We start from the raw sequence: 16,103 nt of genomic DNA on the forward strand, positions 1-16,103 counted from the left end.
AAGCAATAAAGACGATGGATGGAGACACTTGCTTAGAGCAGAACAGTTGTTAATACTTGAATTATTCCTACAAGTCAAGTCAAAATATTTAATGCTGCTGCAGAGGAAAAACCTGAAAGAGACAATAAAACACTCAAACTGACTTTTCCTGTATCTAAATGTAACAAAGCGTCTCTCTAGAATAATTAAATCTGTGTGCTGTTTTCAGACTCCGGTGCTCTCCTTTAGTCTAAACCTCGGCTGTAGTTGAGTTATTTCTCTTACTGTCTGTGCACTTTGCACTTCTCCTCTCATCCTGCTGAACTCAAGCCTTCACATTTTTCAGCCCTCTCCCGCTTTTTCAGCATGACTTCCCTTCCCCGACCCTCAGTTATTCCTTCTCTGCATCCCCCCATTGCTCTCTCCTCGCACCCCTCTCGTTAGCCGGGTATAAATCTCCAGAACTAACCCAGTAATTTAACCAATTAGCATCTCAGATATGAAGGTGGCATCTAAATTACGACGGTGCAGAATAGTGATGCATGTGGCCCCGGCTGCTGAATTTACAACCTCTCGTTACATATTCAACCAGCATAAATCAAGCGTTCCCCACTGACACACGGCCTTATGGGTAGGCACGGGCCGAGGTGGAGGGAACAGTCCCGGGGATGCGAGTTAGTTAATCATGTGGAAATAAGAAGCATAACCTAGATTCGCAGACACACACACACACACACCAATAAAACACATAGTAAACCTTTCTGAATACACACTTTTCCACATACACACTCACATACACACATGCTTGCAAAAACAATACATTATATAAACAAACACAAACAAAACAAAGTAATCACAAAATTAAAAACAATGCAACACAGAATCTAAGCACAAATGTTTTGTTTTAGGCACCTCCCTCACCTTCCCTCTCTTCCTCTACCTCCTGCCAACACACGCACACACACACACACACACACACACACACACACACACTCCTGCCTAAATGAGTGTTTCCGTGTGTTGATGGGCAAGACAAAGAGCCCATGCAGTAACCACTGCGTGTGTGCGTATGTATGTGTGAAGGCTTGTGTGCCTCTGTTGTTATCTCAGCGCGTGGTTTCAGCAGCAGTGCGGGGCGTCTGGTCCTCACAGCGGCGGTGGCGACAGCGAGTGAGTGATAACTGTAGTAAAAGTGTAGTAAACAGTCTGAGTGATGGCGGCTGTCGGCGGGGCCAATTGAGCGTGTGACATCAGCCGTGACACATCAGTGGAGAAGCACAACGGTAATGACAGCATCGCCACGCAGTGCGCTCAGGCTATCTGTTACTGCTTAACAGCCGCCACACACGCACGCAGGCACAGACACCGCACACACACACATAATGAACATATAGTCGCTGATGGGGATAAATCTGACTTTCAGCTGCTCAGAACCTGCAATTGCTCTGAAACTGCTTCCAAGTCATGAAAGAGAATTTGTTTTTTTCTGTATGGGGGAAGGATAGAGGTAACTCAAAGCAGGGGAATCTTAGGGTTTAGGTGTAGCTGAAGGGTGAAAGGTCATGAGCTCGACTCCCTGGAGAAACACTACAAATGCTGCTGCTCCCACTCTGAGCATCATTATAACCCCCCACATACACAGACACCACATACCACAAATCATTATAACATGTAGTCTTATAATGAGCTGGTCACCTTCTAAACCTTCTAAAAACGAATCCCCTGATGCCTCTCTCTCACACCCTCACCTACCAGCCTCCCATGAGACCCGCCGACTGCAGGGGTCTCATAATTAGACACGGGGACACAGATATGGGAAATACAGACTCATTCAGCACTGAATGAAGAATATGGCCCACAGACAGACAATACTTAATGTAAAAAGGATCCTGTGAGTCAACTAAACTATCAGGTAAACAGTCAGGTAATCTATCAGTGTGTTCCATTTGAAGTCAGAAGTCGGAATTTCTCAGATCCCAGTCGGAGTTTTCAACTGGAGCAATCCCCCTATCCCCGACTTCACAATCCAAGATGGCAGCAGTGCATGTAAACAGTAGTAAAACTGTGAATCTTTGCAGCCACTGTTGTCTATTTATGACTCGCAAAATAAGCCATGCACAGCGCACTGATCATGAACATGCCGCAGCTGTGCTTTCAAATCACAAACATTGTTCTGTCTTGCTACTGATGTTTGAATGGCTCCACACAAATACTCCTTTACCTTACTTTTCTACTTTACCACTGGAACATTCTCATCTCAGCAATGATGTCACTCCGAACTCTGACAGGAAATGAGCATCATGGGCCTTCTTTTCATTAGGTTGTCATTTAGAGTTCAGTCTAACAAATTCTCGTCCTTTTATCTTTTGATGCATCATGTTGCATCATTAGCAAATGACTAGAGAACAAATACGACTGCAACCTCCAAGTAGCTGGGAAAAATCGGAGGTTGCACGCTGAATTTTTTCACACTCAGCAACCAGTTGCAAATAGTTGCGGCAACTGCTTTCGATTGCACAGGTCGCCTCAGGGGAGGCAACCTCTCCATACAACTAGGGCCCAACTCAGACTGACTCCAGTCACTCTCAGACAGACTGGCAAAGGTGTGAAATCTGAGTCAGTCTGCGCTGATGAGTGCAACTGCTACGCGTCTCCTGCAGAAGGGGACTCGACTCAGCCAGTTGCCACCTGGTTGGTTTCTGGTCATATCCCAGTATGAAAGCAAGGTTGCTGAGCACCTATGTCACTGTTCTGCAGCTGCACTATGACAATATTTGTGGAAGAACTTCTGAAGTTCTGTTTCACATCTGTGAGGTTCGGGCTGGATTCTGAATGTAAGTAATTAGTGTTAATTTCTGCATGTGTAGATGGCAACAGATTTGTAATTTTCACCAATTTGTTGTAAACAGATTGCACAAAATTGATTTATTTTATTATTTTTAAGACAACAACTGGTGCCCATCTTTTAAGCAACCATTTCAAAAGCAACAAGAGTTCACCTCATCGCACACAGTTGCAGTAATTTTGGTTGTTGGTCTCCCTAGTGTGACTGTAGCACAGGACACTATATTTCTAATGAGATGACATCACTCAGGTTTTCAGTTTTTATGGTAAACGTCTGTAAAAACTAGGTGCAGCAAGAACTGTCAGCAGTGAGGTTTGTGGGTAAGGATTAGTGGTGACTGCTCCCTGCCGAGAAATATCACATGTTGCCAGCTGAAAGTGCTTCCAGGAGGATCTTGTTTCCATAAAGACACGTGAGGAACACATCAGAACTAACATGGAAGACAGTGAGACATTCACCAGTGCTCTTCTAACATCTCCTTATCCACGACTACATAGTTGATGTTTATTTACTAAAGAGCCACATAGGAGATGTCATATTAGTGAGTTATCACAAGGTAATTATGAATTCATAATTAAACAAACCGATTTAACTCAACACTTTCTTCTTCTTCTTGAGTCGTTTGCGATTAAAACTGTAATTACTCATTAATTACTCATCACTCCATGTTAAGTTGCTGTTTTTCTGCTGCCTCGAGGAGGGAAGCATCATACATAGAAGTTACCCATCAATCATAAAAAACTATGAGTATGATGCTTCACTTTACATGAAAGTGAAAAAGAGGCAGTAATTACCAGTACATCCTTATTTCTGAGTAAATACGTGCTACTAACTCAGTAATTACTTCCTACTTCCTATGTTACCATGTATTTCTCTGTTATCTTAAAGGAAAGCCATATTATTTTATACCCGCGAGGTTTTTGTTATTAATTAAATGATCAACTTTCATTTTACAGCCAATTAGAAACAATTTCTCCTTTTTATGTATAAGTATCACAGTGTCATGACAGAAATATGGCGTTTGCAGCATAAAACTCACATAACAGGTGGTATTTTTAGCCAATAAAAAGACTGTGATGGTTAACATAGAAACAAGAATAACAATGGGTCCATCATAAAAACATGACATGTGGCCATTATTATCTGAATTATAGTTTTGGACATAATTTTGTGGACATTAATTTGACTAAGGTGTTTGAATGTCTTTTTCTGTCTGTTAACGTGAGGAACAAAGTTTTTTCAACCTTTCGGCTTTAGGAGCAGTTTCTCATAAAAGCCAGCATTATAAATACTTTGAGAAGATCCAGTTATGTTTATGCCAGACCCACAGGTCACAGAGAAGAAATGCAGATTTAGAGCAAAAAAAGAAAACGTCTTTCATTTTAAATAAACACCCGGATGATAGAGGCGGATTTGAGACTCAAGCTTGCAAACACCTACGCAGCCTGACCCGAGTTCAAGTGTTTCAATCTCTCTTTCTCTCGCTCCGAGAAAGATACAGAGGCAGAGGGAGAGAGAGGGAGAGAGCAGCATTTAACCTCAGAGGGTCAGACCGAAAAAAAAAAAAAAAATCAGCTGAAATTCTCTGTGATCAATATGTCCAAGAAATACACACACCCACACAGTGCTGCCACGGAGGACACCCATGAGCATCAGCACTCAGATACACATGAGCCATCCCTAATAGGCGCACACAAGCTAAAAAAACCTAAACACTTCACTGTAACACACACACGCAGACACACAGTGGAAGAAGAGCTGGCCACAGCTGCGCTCTCCTCATGAGCGCAGCACTAACTGACGGCTAATCGATTAGTGCTTGGTGACCTCTGACCCCACTAGCTTCCTGTCTGACAGATTACACCTCCGCAGTTCCATAGGACTGCATTCGCCTGCCTCGGTTTGTGTGTGTGTGGTTTTGGGTTTTTGTTATATTTTTTTTTTGTCTCCACAATGGAACAAAAATAACAGAAACATCTCTCAAAGCAGGGTGGTCCATCTCATAAGCACCACATGCATGAACTTGCATGTAATATTACAGTAAATGTGTGATTATGTGAGTCAAGGAATTTTCTTTCTTTCTTTTTTTTTCTTGTCTATAGCAGCGCAAAACATAGTGTTTGTTGTTGTTTGGGCGTGTGCTATGTGTTACTGTGGTGACACAGACGGTGCGCAGATCAGGCAGCTCAGACTGGGAGGGGTGGTGTGTGTGTGTGTGTTCATGTGTGTGTGTGTGTTAGGAGGTAGATAACAATGCCCCTCTCGGCAGGACACTGGTGCTCTCTTCCTGGTTCGCTCTACACGGGAAACACTGCCCCAACACACACACACACAGAGGCACACACAGATATTTATACCTGTATGGGTTGCAATGACTTCACCAGCTCGCCCTGCACAGCCGAACAAAGGGAAACAACAGCAAACTAGTGTCCCTTCACACATAGAGGAGAGTGTAGAGCTTGCAGACTCAGCCGTCCGTTAGATCAGACAAGGTTAGCATTTTTATTCCGACACGGCTATTAATAATGAAATGATGCATGGCTGGCACATTCATACTCTCCTCCCCTTTCCTCCCCTCTCTTCTCTTCTACAAATTCCTTCTTACAGTTGTACAAACTCTCATACAGTAGGTAAACACACTCCTGCTCGGCCTCCCAAAACACATCAACCACAAGTTCACTTTGTGGTAAAGGGGGGAAAAAATTCCCAGTCTCATCAGTGTGTCAGTTAACAAGTATATATATGTATGTGTGTGTGTAATCTGCAGGGAGTTTCCAGATAAACTAAATGTGTTTGCTTTTTAATGACAGAGCTTAAGATATTCACACACACATGCACACACTCCACCGCCAACCACCTATCATGAATGAGCCACTCTGTATGCTTACCTCAATACCGTGTGTGTGTGTGTGTGTGTGTGTGTGTGTGTGTGTGTGTGTGTGTGTGTGTGAGAGACTAATCGCTGTCCAGTAATGGCAGCATGCTAAGAGAGATCTCTGTGTAGGAGCCCAGAGGCCTTTAGCCACAGTCTCATCGCCCACCTGGAGGTTATCCACATACCACACCAATGCACACGCTCACACGTCAGCTAGTCTTTTGTTAGCCTGCCAGAGAGCCACAGAAGTCAGTCCATTGGTAGGTTACATAATCCCTCTCTGACTTAATTAATCAGTAAGTTTGTTGATCAATCAGCCAAGTGAGTAAATCAGTCAGTAGGTTAATTAGTCATTCAGCTAATTTGTCAGTTAACTAAATGAAAAGGCGTGCCTTCTGTTCCACGTCGTGATTTTTTCCCCTTACCTGATGTGATAACACACTATGGCATCTATACAGTGCACTGTGAGGCTTGAACTAATTTCTGAGACAATGTGATTCAAAAGTCTTTTACGGGCCTATGTAAAAAAAATTTTTAGTAGTTTAAATCCATGCCCGCATCACCTTTGCAGAGCTGAACATGAATTTGGGTAAAAATTCAATTAAGCTCCTCTTTAAATATTTATACGTTTACTATGTCAGAGATTAAAATACTTGAACGTTTGGTTTTTTAAATCCTCAATGGGCTCATTTTTCATTGTGCAGTTTAGTAGTCAAATATTTATTAGTGGACAAAAATAAAAATCCAGTGCACCACTCACCCGCTGCTGAAAACAGTTGTAGTTTTTGACAACAAGGAGACACCTAAAGTAATCGAGGCATCACTACAGCTTTGAAAGGAACAGATGGGAAAATCTTTGAGGCCCTCGTGTCGTGTTTGTAGCTTTTAGGGTAACGTGATCCCTGCCTAAGGGTGGTTATGTACACTGGGGTGGGTGGGTGGGATACTGGGAGACAGGAGCAGGAAGGGGAGGATGAGAGAGGTGAAAGAGGAGGAAATGGGGAGAAAAGAAAAAAGGAAAAAGGTGTATGTGTGTGTGTGTGCACATATTACACATCTGTGTGGACTCTCTTCAGTTTTGCCCTTCGGCAGTTTTCTTTCTGATACTCCACGCCCGATTCAAATAATACAGAAAGACAGAAAGCCTGATGGAGAAACTTGGCTCTTAAAAAGAAGTTGGAATTAGAATTATTCCGATTTAAAGACAATACAAAGGAAAATGTTCGGGGAAAAAAATGAAAAGAAAGAAGAAAAAGTAGATAGATAAAGACAACAACACATATCTCCATCTCTGAACCTAAACAAGCTCCTCGGCGTTAGTTTAGACAGTTAGCGGAGATGAAAATGTGTGTGTGTGTGTGTGTGTGTGTGTGTGTCCATTAAAACAAGCAGTCAAACTAAATCAGCAAGTAATGTGAATGCCGAGCTTCTAAATGCTGGGACAGGTGCAGACTGAGAGGCTAAATGAGAGAAATGAATAAAACATAGTCCTCTCTGCCTCTTTCTCCCTCTCTCTTATACACCGTTAAACACACACACACAAACACAGACAGAGAGAGAGAAGCGAACAGTGGCATTATGTCAATAGTATGAATAATTCCCAGCAGTCGTCATCTCTAAGCAACCGATGACCTTTAACACAGGAAGTGATACTGCACCTCGAGAGCGTGAGCTGGAGAGAAGAATCAGGCTCAAATAATTAAATAAGTGTGTGGTTATGAAGTGCGGGACATCTTCACAAACCAGCCAAAGAACCTCAATGCCATCCTCCACACTCACGGAAACACCGAGAATAAATGATGAAGTTTATCTGGTTAAATTCATTTACATTATCCTCCAAAAAAAAGCGCAATAAATTTTATAACCACCTAAAAATGACTATATTTGTTGATGCAATCTGTATCGGTAAATATGTCACAAAGAGAACATCTCACAGGACTTCTGGCACCAAAAAGGATAACTTCATGGAAGCTTGTTTACTGAACTCACCATTTCTAATAGCAGTGACAATAAAAAAAAAAAATGGAAATTAAGGAAAATGAAAGTAAGTAACCATAACCGAGCCAGTGAGACTGATGGAAGCAGACAAACCTGGCAACCCAAGAAAGGCAAATGATGCCACTTCTCCCCCAAAACACAAGACAACACTACATATTGCGTAAAGATACAAAGAAACCAGCAAATTCTACAACAAGATGAAAGTAAAATCAAAGAAATTTAACGAAACAACTCTCGGGATTTATCTCAGAGAAACACTCACCCAGAAGAAGTAAAAAAACACCACTTTGAATGTCTTCTTCACCATCGACAGTGTAAAACCATGATACTGCACTGCACTGTCATGTTGGCTTATATATAAAGTTTCTTTAGTCATTTGTGTCTTATTGAGTATATATACAACCAAGCATTGGCGTTTTTCCAGGGAAAAAAAATCAATAGCTGACACTGAAACCTTTAATTTTTGGATTATGCCTTAAAAATAGCATCTGTGATTTTCAGCTGCCTCTTCAATTTAAAAAAAAAAAGAAATCCAATGTGCTGTTAATGCATTTTTCTTACATTTACAGTTCATCATTGTACCTGTACCTAATTATGCTGATGCCAAGCAAAGCAAATTAGAATTTGAGAGGATGAAGATCTGAAGGAAAACAGGGCAAAGACGGAAAAGAGCGATGAGGACGGGTCAAGAAAGGAGGAGGCATATTCTCTCACAGTCTATTTTAGATGTGCGTGTGTGTGTTAGTGTGTGTGTGTGTGTGTAGGCTACATGTCAGACAGTGACAGTTGAGCGAACAGTGACATACCAGGTTGGCAGAGATATTTTGGTAACTAGGACAAGTGAGAGTGAGAGAGAGAGAGCGATAGTGAGGAAGACAAAGGCGGAAAAGATGAAGAGATCGTTTAGAAGATCCCTCTCACTTTCTGTCGCCTTTCTTCACCTCACCCCTCCATCTGCCCTCCCTCCTCCTCCGCCTCCTCCTCTCTCCTCCTCTATCTGATTGACAGCGCCCCCTCCTCACCCACCCTGTGCTCTTTGATTGACAGGACTCCCCAGACTGAGGCTCTTATCCCCCTGAAACAAACCTGGCTCTGCTCCTCCTCCTTTCTCTCTTCTGTCTGCCTAGACAAGCTCCCACTCTCCTCACCCTCCTCCCCCTCCTCTTACTCCTCCTTTCTTCCTTCTGCTCCCTCTAAATGCCATCTTATCATCTTCACCTCCTCTTTCTGTCGTCCCTCCATCCCTTCCTCTTTCCCATCATCTCTTGCTCAAGCTCTGACCCCTCTTAACCCTATAGATTACACACACACACACACACACACATAGGGAACCCCTTAAACCCCGAGGCTTATGTGGGCCCCTTTAGACTTTGAGAGGACACACACACACACACACACACCGGTATCCGTAGCACCCCTACACACAGAAAAACACACACTCAAACTGCCTTCCTCGCGCCGCGACACTCGTCTAAGCCCTGAACACACACCACCTGAGACTATAACCCCCTCAAACTGCTCACACACACACAGTCTGAGCCTATTAAGCCAATTGTAGCAGTCTAAACAGGCACAAAGCTGAGCAGTGAGGTAGGTAACCCCTCAGGGCCACGGAGACGAAAACAGAGTCAAAGAAAGAAAAAAGGAGGTTGGGAGAGGGAGCAAAGCAGAGGGGTGTGGAGAGAGAGGGTGAGGTGAAGCAAAGGCATGGAAAAAAGGGAGGAAAAGGAGGAAACAAGAAAGGGGGAAGTGGAAGTGATGGAGGAAAGTAAGAGAAAAAGGGGTGATGAGGATGCTGAGCGATTAAAAAAAAGACAGTAAGAGTTACAAGTAGAAACTGAATGGCAGTCACACACACATACACACACACACCCAGAGGAGAAGAGTGGTTGTGGCTCTTTAGGAGTCAAGCAGGCGTATGATAGGATAGCGTTGCATGTCGTTAACCCTATATTAACCCTGAGAGGCAGTGGGATGCTCAGTGTGCTATAACAAGGATTAACTGGGCCACACACACACACTCACAGATACACTCATACGTACATGGTACGATGGGCTAGCTGTCAGTCACACACATGTGCGGACAAGGACTGAGAGACACGCAATGAGCTGTCAGTCACTCTCTTTAACGTCACGTCTTTTAATGGTTCGTACACACAAATGTTTGAATTTGTTAAAGCATGAGTAATGTGTTTAAATGAGCGTGAGGCTTAACTCTGTTCACATGTCGATGTAACGTTTACATGGTATGTAGATAAGTGTGCTTATGCATATCTCTTCATCTGCCAATAACCCACTGCAGACTTGGCTATAGCAACATTTTGGAGCCTTTTCTCTCTACTGTGCGCTGTATATGCTATAATGTAATATCAGTTTCACTTGGCTGAAACCATCCCTGCAGAAGCGTTGGGCAGCATTTATACAATGCAACAGTATCCAGGTCTTAGGGCAGTGGTTTCTTTTCTTTCTGAGAGCTTTCTTTCCAATTTTATGCTGATATGGGGCTCATTTTAATGTGAGTGCAGATACTCTTCTTTCCTCCAGCATCTCCACAAAAGCCTTTGCTGTTGTTCTGGGATTCGTTTGCTTTGTTCACACATTAGTTTCACGGAAACAGAATGCATCTCCTTCCTAAGTATTACGACTGTTGCCCGATCCCATGGTATTTATACTTACATACTATTGTTTGTACAGATGAACATGGTAGCTTTCAGGAAATTGCTCACGAGGATGAACAAGGTTTCTGGAACGTCACAATTTTTTTCCAGTGTCGGGGCTGTTTCCTTTGGTTTTCCCATGATTTCAAGCAAAGGGGCCAAGACACACGTCGCACTGACTCTGATCATGCTGATTAGCTCATTACAGGCTTCTAACGCTAGTGAGCAAGTTTTCAAGCTGTTTTAATAGCACACTTACTTAAAGTGCCTGACAAAGTAGTGGACTGGTGGTCCATACATTCACGTGGAAAAGAAAGTTTCTACAGGACTCTTTGTATTCCTTTGAAAAATGAAATTGTCGTATGTCTGTATGACTTTGTCAGCCTTTCACATTGTGAAGGACTTAATTTCAGCCCACTCTTCCTTACAGCATCGCTTCAGTTCACTGAGGTTTTTGCACAGCTCGCTTAAGGTCCCACCACAGTATTTCAGGCAGGTTGAGGTTTGGACTTTGACTTGACCATTGCAACACCTTCATTCTTTTCTTTTTCAGCCATTCTGCTATAGATTTTCTGCTCTGTTTGAGATCATTGTCCTGTTTCATGACACATTTTCAGCAAAGCTTTAGCTGTCAGACACTTGGCCTCACATTTGAGTCTTAGTGCTGTGCATTACGACCAAACATCTCCACTTTGGTCTCATATGTCCAAAGGACATTGTTACAGAGGTTTTGTGGTTTGTTCAGATGCAACTTTCCAAACCCAAGCCGTGAATAAACGCTCCAGACCACCAAATTGGTGGCGCTCACATCTGCTGATGGTCAGTTAAGTGCATTAGCATCCCTCATCCCACATTTTCACATAACCATAAATGTCGAATGCGGAGCTTAGCACATGCACATCTGCATGTTGTAGCTTCATACTATCACCAGAGGGCAGTGTAAAAAAAACAGATTAAGATACTCTTGTTTATGTTTGTGCTGTTTTAGTTGAGCCGTTGAAAAGAAGGAATTTATCACAGACATCTTTGTAGCGAAGACGCTCTTTTTTGTTTCATTTCTTCTTCATAGCGAAACATTGGCATTACCTTTCAGTTCAAGCCAAATTGCCAACCAATCTGGATTGTACCTTTGTAATTATTATAGCTAAATGCAGCATACACTTGAGTATGTATAACCACAGATGCAGGGAGATATATCTGCTAAGCCCTTAATGTTTTCATTGTAACTGTTTAAAATAACTATTAAAGTTACATTTTGAATATTTCTTTTGAGTGGGTGAGTTAATTTGAGCTCTCCTTCTGTTTACAATCAATGACACTTTAAGCTGTTATTTTGACTTTGCCTCATTCTCTCTCCACATGTTTGCGTCAAACAGCAGAGCTCCAGATGTTACACCAAGAGGCTGTGAACCACTGCAAAGTGGAGGGGGCAACAGGAAGTATCCCACGGTATCCACGGTAACCTTGACATTCCATCTTGACCAAGTTCCCTGACATCTCCCACAATTCACTCTGCTTTTCTCCTCCTGCCGTGGAAAATGAGACACACACCCCTGTGTGTGCGCGCACACACACACACACACACACACACTTCAATAGTCATCAAGCATCAATGTAACAAACAGTGACACACGTATTATGATTATGCAGCTATTACTTTGTCAGCTTGTGTCTAATATATCAGCTATTCTTTTAGGGGCCAAACCCAAGCCTTGGCCATCAATCCACACACGCAGATTACATACGCACTTTGCAGGCAAATATATAAAAGGCTGTAAGCTGAGACGTTTGAGATAGCTGACAAAACAGGAGAGTAGGGCGGTGGTGCGGCAATACCTATAATGTCCTCCACGAACACACAAATGCACGTATAGCGCATGACACACACACATGTTTGTGCACTTAATAAGATTTCTCCAAACACAAAGAAAAAGAGCAAAGAGGAGTTTTGCACTGTATAGAGCGAAACCTTGTACGTCCCCTCCAAAGTAGCGAGAATCAAGAATCTCATTCATGCCAAATTATCCCTGTAATAACCTTTATGAACCTTTAGTGAAGAAGCACTGAAGGACAGTCTGTAGATACAAAGCTGAGAGTCTATGGTGTGATTACTGTTCATCAGACGCTCATAAGCCACAATATTTAAACCTCTGTTTCAATTGTGTGATTCCTCACGCCACACAATGGGGGTATGCTTAGGGCTAGGGCATGAGAACACTGTCAGTGTATCGTCTGGGTCCTGTGAGTTGTGGAGTGTTATCTCCTTATATCTCACTTGCTCTAGCACATCTTACATGCAGTATGCTTGATTGGACTGGAATCTGGAGATCTGGATATCCCGAGGCAGGGTCAAAACCCCGAGCTCTTTGTCGTGTTTCTTGAGCCATTCCAGAGAAGTCTTTGCAAGAGTACTAGTGCCTCAGGGAGTGTGCTTGGGCTGCAACAGTGTCTAGATGCTGTGAAAGTAATATCCACATGAATGCCGGCAGCCACTGCACTGTAACAAGAAGATCTGAGGTATTTACCTCATCTGTCAGTGCTTTTAATGTTGCAGATGATCAGCTTATATTACAATTGCCAAAAATCTTTCACAAACTGAAACTCAAACATCTGGTCATGGTGAAGAAGAAGAAAAAACAACACTTGGTACAAATCTGCAGGAATATGATATTTTGTACAGTGATTTAAGTTGTGTAACAATGTGGTGACAGGGAGTAGAATATTTCACTCCTCTTCCTGTGAATTACTCAAACACATGCAGACAGACCGACAGAACTGCTCGCAGAGGGTTAAAACAACTGCCAAGGAGAAATCAGATTAAAATGAGGTTGGATCTCATTTCAGTTTTTCTCTGTCACTTTTTTTTTGTTCTTCTTTGCTCATGACCCATTTTTCTGTGCTGCTGCAGGAGAGACAGAAAGAGGGGTGGGGTGGATGTTAAGGGAGGGATAACTTCAGTCCTCTCCTGTGACAGACAGAAGGGAAGAAAGAGAGCGACAGACAGACAGAGACGAGCGGCAGGAAAACAACAGACGACTCCTGCTAGTGAGCTGCTTTGTGTTTTGCGTGACGTAGAGGAAACACACATTCATCTGAGCACTCAAGTCTGAAAGTGCACCTTTGGGATGTAACGGAGCAGCTGATGTGTATTTGTGTCCCCTCTGCACAGATCGATGATTACGTTACTAGAGTGCGCATGTACATGCAGATAAAACCTGTGTGTGTGTATGTGTCTGCAAGTGTAATTCCACACTGTCACCACCCACTCATGAGTCCTGCTGTTTGACTTATAAAAGCACAATTGGTTTCTCAAATGCTTCATCTGAAGCCGCTGATTCTATCGAGGAGTGACAGCAGCTCATCCAAACACACAAACATCCTGTCCCACGGCGCCGTTCAAACGGGTCAGCACACAAACCCTCGTCCACTGTGTGTCTGTGGGTGTGCGCGAGTGTGTGCGTAAGGAGAGAGAGAGAAGAGGCAAAGTGAGAGACAGTACCTGTCGATGATAACAGGGTCTGAGGGTGTCTCATTACGGTTTCCACAGCTCTTCTTGTCACAGCACCGACTACGGGAAGAGAAAAGAAGACCGTCAGGGAAGAAGACACAGGGCAAAGTGGGGGGAAAGTTTGGGCATAGGGTACATTTTATGGAACTTCCAAATTAGAGGTTTAAGTGGGAGTGCTGCAGTGCGTGCCTTTCGTCTGCACTGATAAAACAAATTTATTACAACATCCGCAGAATTTGTCCCAATCTGTCGAAAACAGGCCATCGTGAATTTTACTGGAAGTCTTTCAGAGAAATCTGCCCTGAAAGCAAGGATAAAAATAGACCTGCAAGACAAGGAAAGTGATTGTATAGCAGGATCTGAAGGAAATACACTGTGGGATCGCTGCTTTAACAAATACATTAAAAAAGACACTGCTGGATTTATTGTCAGTTGTGGTTTGTCACACTAGTGGGTAATTTGTTGCTGTGGTCACTGCCTATCATTTCTTTTTCCATTTTCTCCACTTTTTACTGCTGTGCTGGTTGCTACTCATTACCAGTGTTCCCAGTATAAGGTGCACCCTTAACCACAATTTGCCCATCTGGCTCAAACAATGAACTATTAAGATAACAGTTTCATCCGAATCCCATTCAGGTTTTTAGGATTGGGCTCAAATAGATGGTTTAATTTTGTACAGCACATTATAAGAACTACACAGGTAGTAATGTAGCTGAATAGCAAAATAATATAAAGATAAGTTCCAGAGCTCCAGGCACCAAGATCGTGTTTTGGCTTAAAACTGATCTTTTAACAACCTTAACCAGATGTTGCAAAGCTCCATTTTCCATTTTGCAAGATTGCCAGGAGTCCTGCCCCTACATTACACACGCATATACTAACATTACATGCTAGGTCACAATTTTACAGCGTTTATTGTAAAACACTATGCTTTGTGCTGTGGATAGCCACAACACATTTTCCTATGAGACTAGGCTGTAATAGGTCATTACACCTATTTTCATAGCCCATGAAGGTGACTGCATAATATGACTGTAACTCTGGGGTTTTGTAAAGTCTCAGAATAATAACCTCTCCTGGTGTCAATATGATACTGTTGGGGTTATGAAAGGTTAATTAGTTAAAATCCCCTCAACATGTGTTGCAAGAAAATGTTTTCATGAGTACGTAATTAACAAGCTGAGATCATTTAGATGCTTATAGTCAAGTTTTTTCCAAAGGTAACATAACCAACAGCATAATCATCTGGAAATCGAGCGCGAAACAATCTTTCAGTAGCTTTGAATCAGTGAATTTGTTCTTTTTTTTGTCAGATATGTAAATGGCTTGAAAAGAACCTGCAGTCCATCCTAATTGTACTGATGAACCATCAGGTAAAGTGGAGATGGAAACAAAAAAGAACCCCGAGGCTCCAAAAACACGTGGGTGGTATACACGCACGCACGCACGCACGTACGTGAGAAAAAACCCAAAACACCTGACATGCTTACCGAAATTCACACATGTGTACTACAAGTGTGTCAAAAAGTCTTTCTTGCATGCATCAATTATGAATAAAGGTGTAAGCAGGAGGGCGGAGGATAAAGCTGGCTATGGGTGGGGAGGGGGGTAAAGAGTGAGAGGGTGTGCGTGGGAGGGAGAGCTAAAACAAGAGGGTGAGAAGGGGAGGGAGGGGAGAGGAGGGGTCTGGGTGGGAAGAAGAGGAAGGGAGACGTCTCGGGTTTCCCGCTGTCACAGATGGCAGAGGTAGAAAGAAAGCGACTGATACGTTACACCTTAGTCATTGTCTCCGCTATCTGCCGCTCTTTCTGCTCTCGCTGTCATTTGCTCTCTGCCGCTCTATGAACTGGGTCATTACACTGTAACTTTGGAGAGCAGCAACAGTGAGAGGTTACAGAGAGGAATCAAGCAGGAGATCAGGGACCGGGGGGGGGGGAGGAAAGCTAAAGCAGATGAGGGAGAGGTGAGAGGTAGAGGGAAGGGTGGGTGATGGCGTGGGAAACAGAGGGGATGGAATAGATGTGAAGGAAACTTAAGGGACAGAAGAGGAAGCGGAGGAAGGAGAATAGTGTTTTATGCTATGAAAGGAGAAGGAAGGGGTGGGATGGGAGTAATGCAGGACCTATATCTGTGGATGGTGGTGAGCTAATCATCTGCTCTAACATGCATCTCCCACCAAACACACATAAGACATGATTCTCTTTGTTTTTTTGTGCTTTAATCACTGAAACAATGAGTCCA

General features: G+C 43.0%; 1 protein-coding gene across 2 annotated transcripts in view; it reads right to left on the minus strand.

Annotated features, from left to right (window-relative positions):
* Positions 1-16,103, minus strand: part of LOC116319723 (transcription factor COE1-A) — an 88,903-nt gene that overhangs the window by 62,582 nt on the left and 10,218 nt on the right. For both annotated transcript variants that reach the window (XM_031739138.2, XM_031739137.2), the window contains exon 6: positions 13,854-13,922. In XM_031739138.2, the coding sequence (XP_031594998.1) occupies positions 13,854-13,922 (69 nt within the window). The remainder of the gene's footprint in view (positions 1-13,853; positions 13,923-16,103) is intronic.

The sequence above is a fragment of the Oreochromis aureus genome, linkage group 10 (genome assembly GCF_013358895.1).
Source record: "Oreochromis aureus strain Israel breed Guangdong linkage group 10, ZZ_aureus, whole genome shotgun sequence".
Lineage (NCBI taxonomy): Eukaryota > Metazoa > Chordata > Actinopteri > Cichliformes > Cichlidae > Oreochromis > Oreochromis aureus.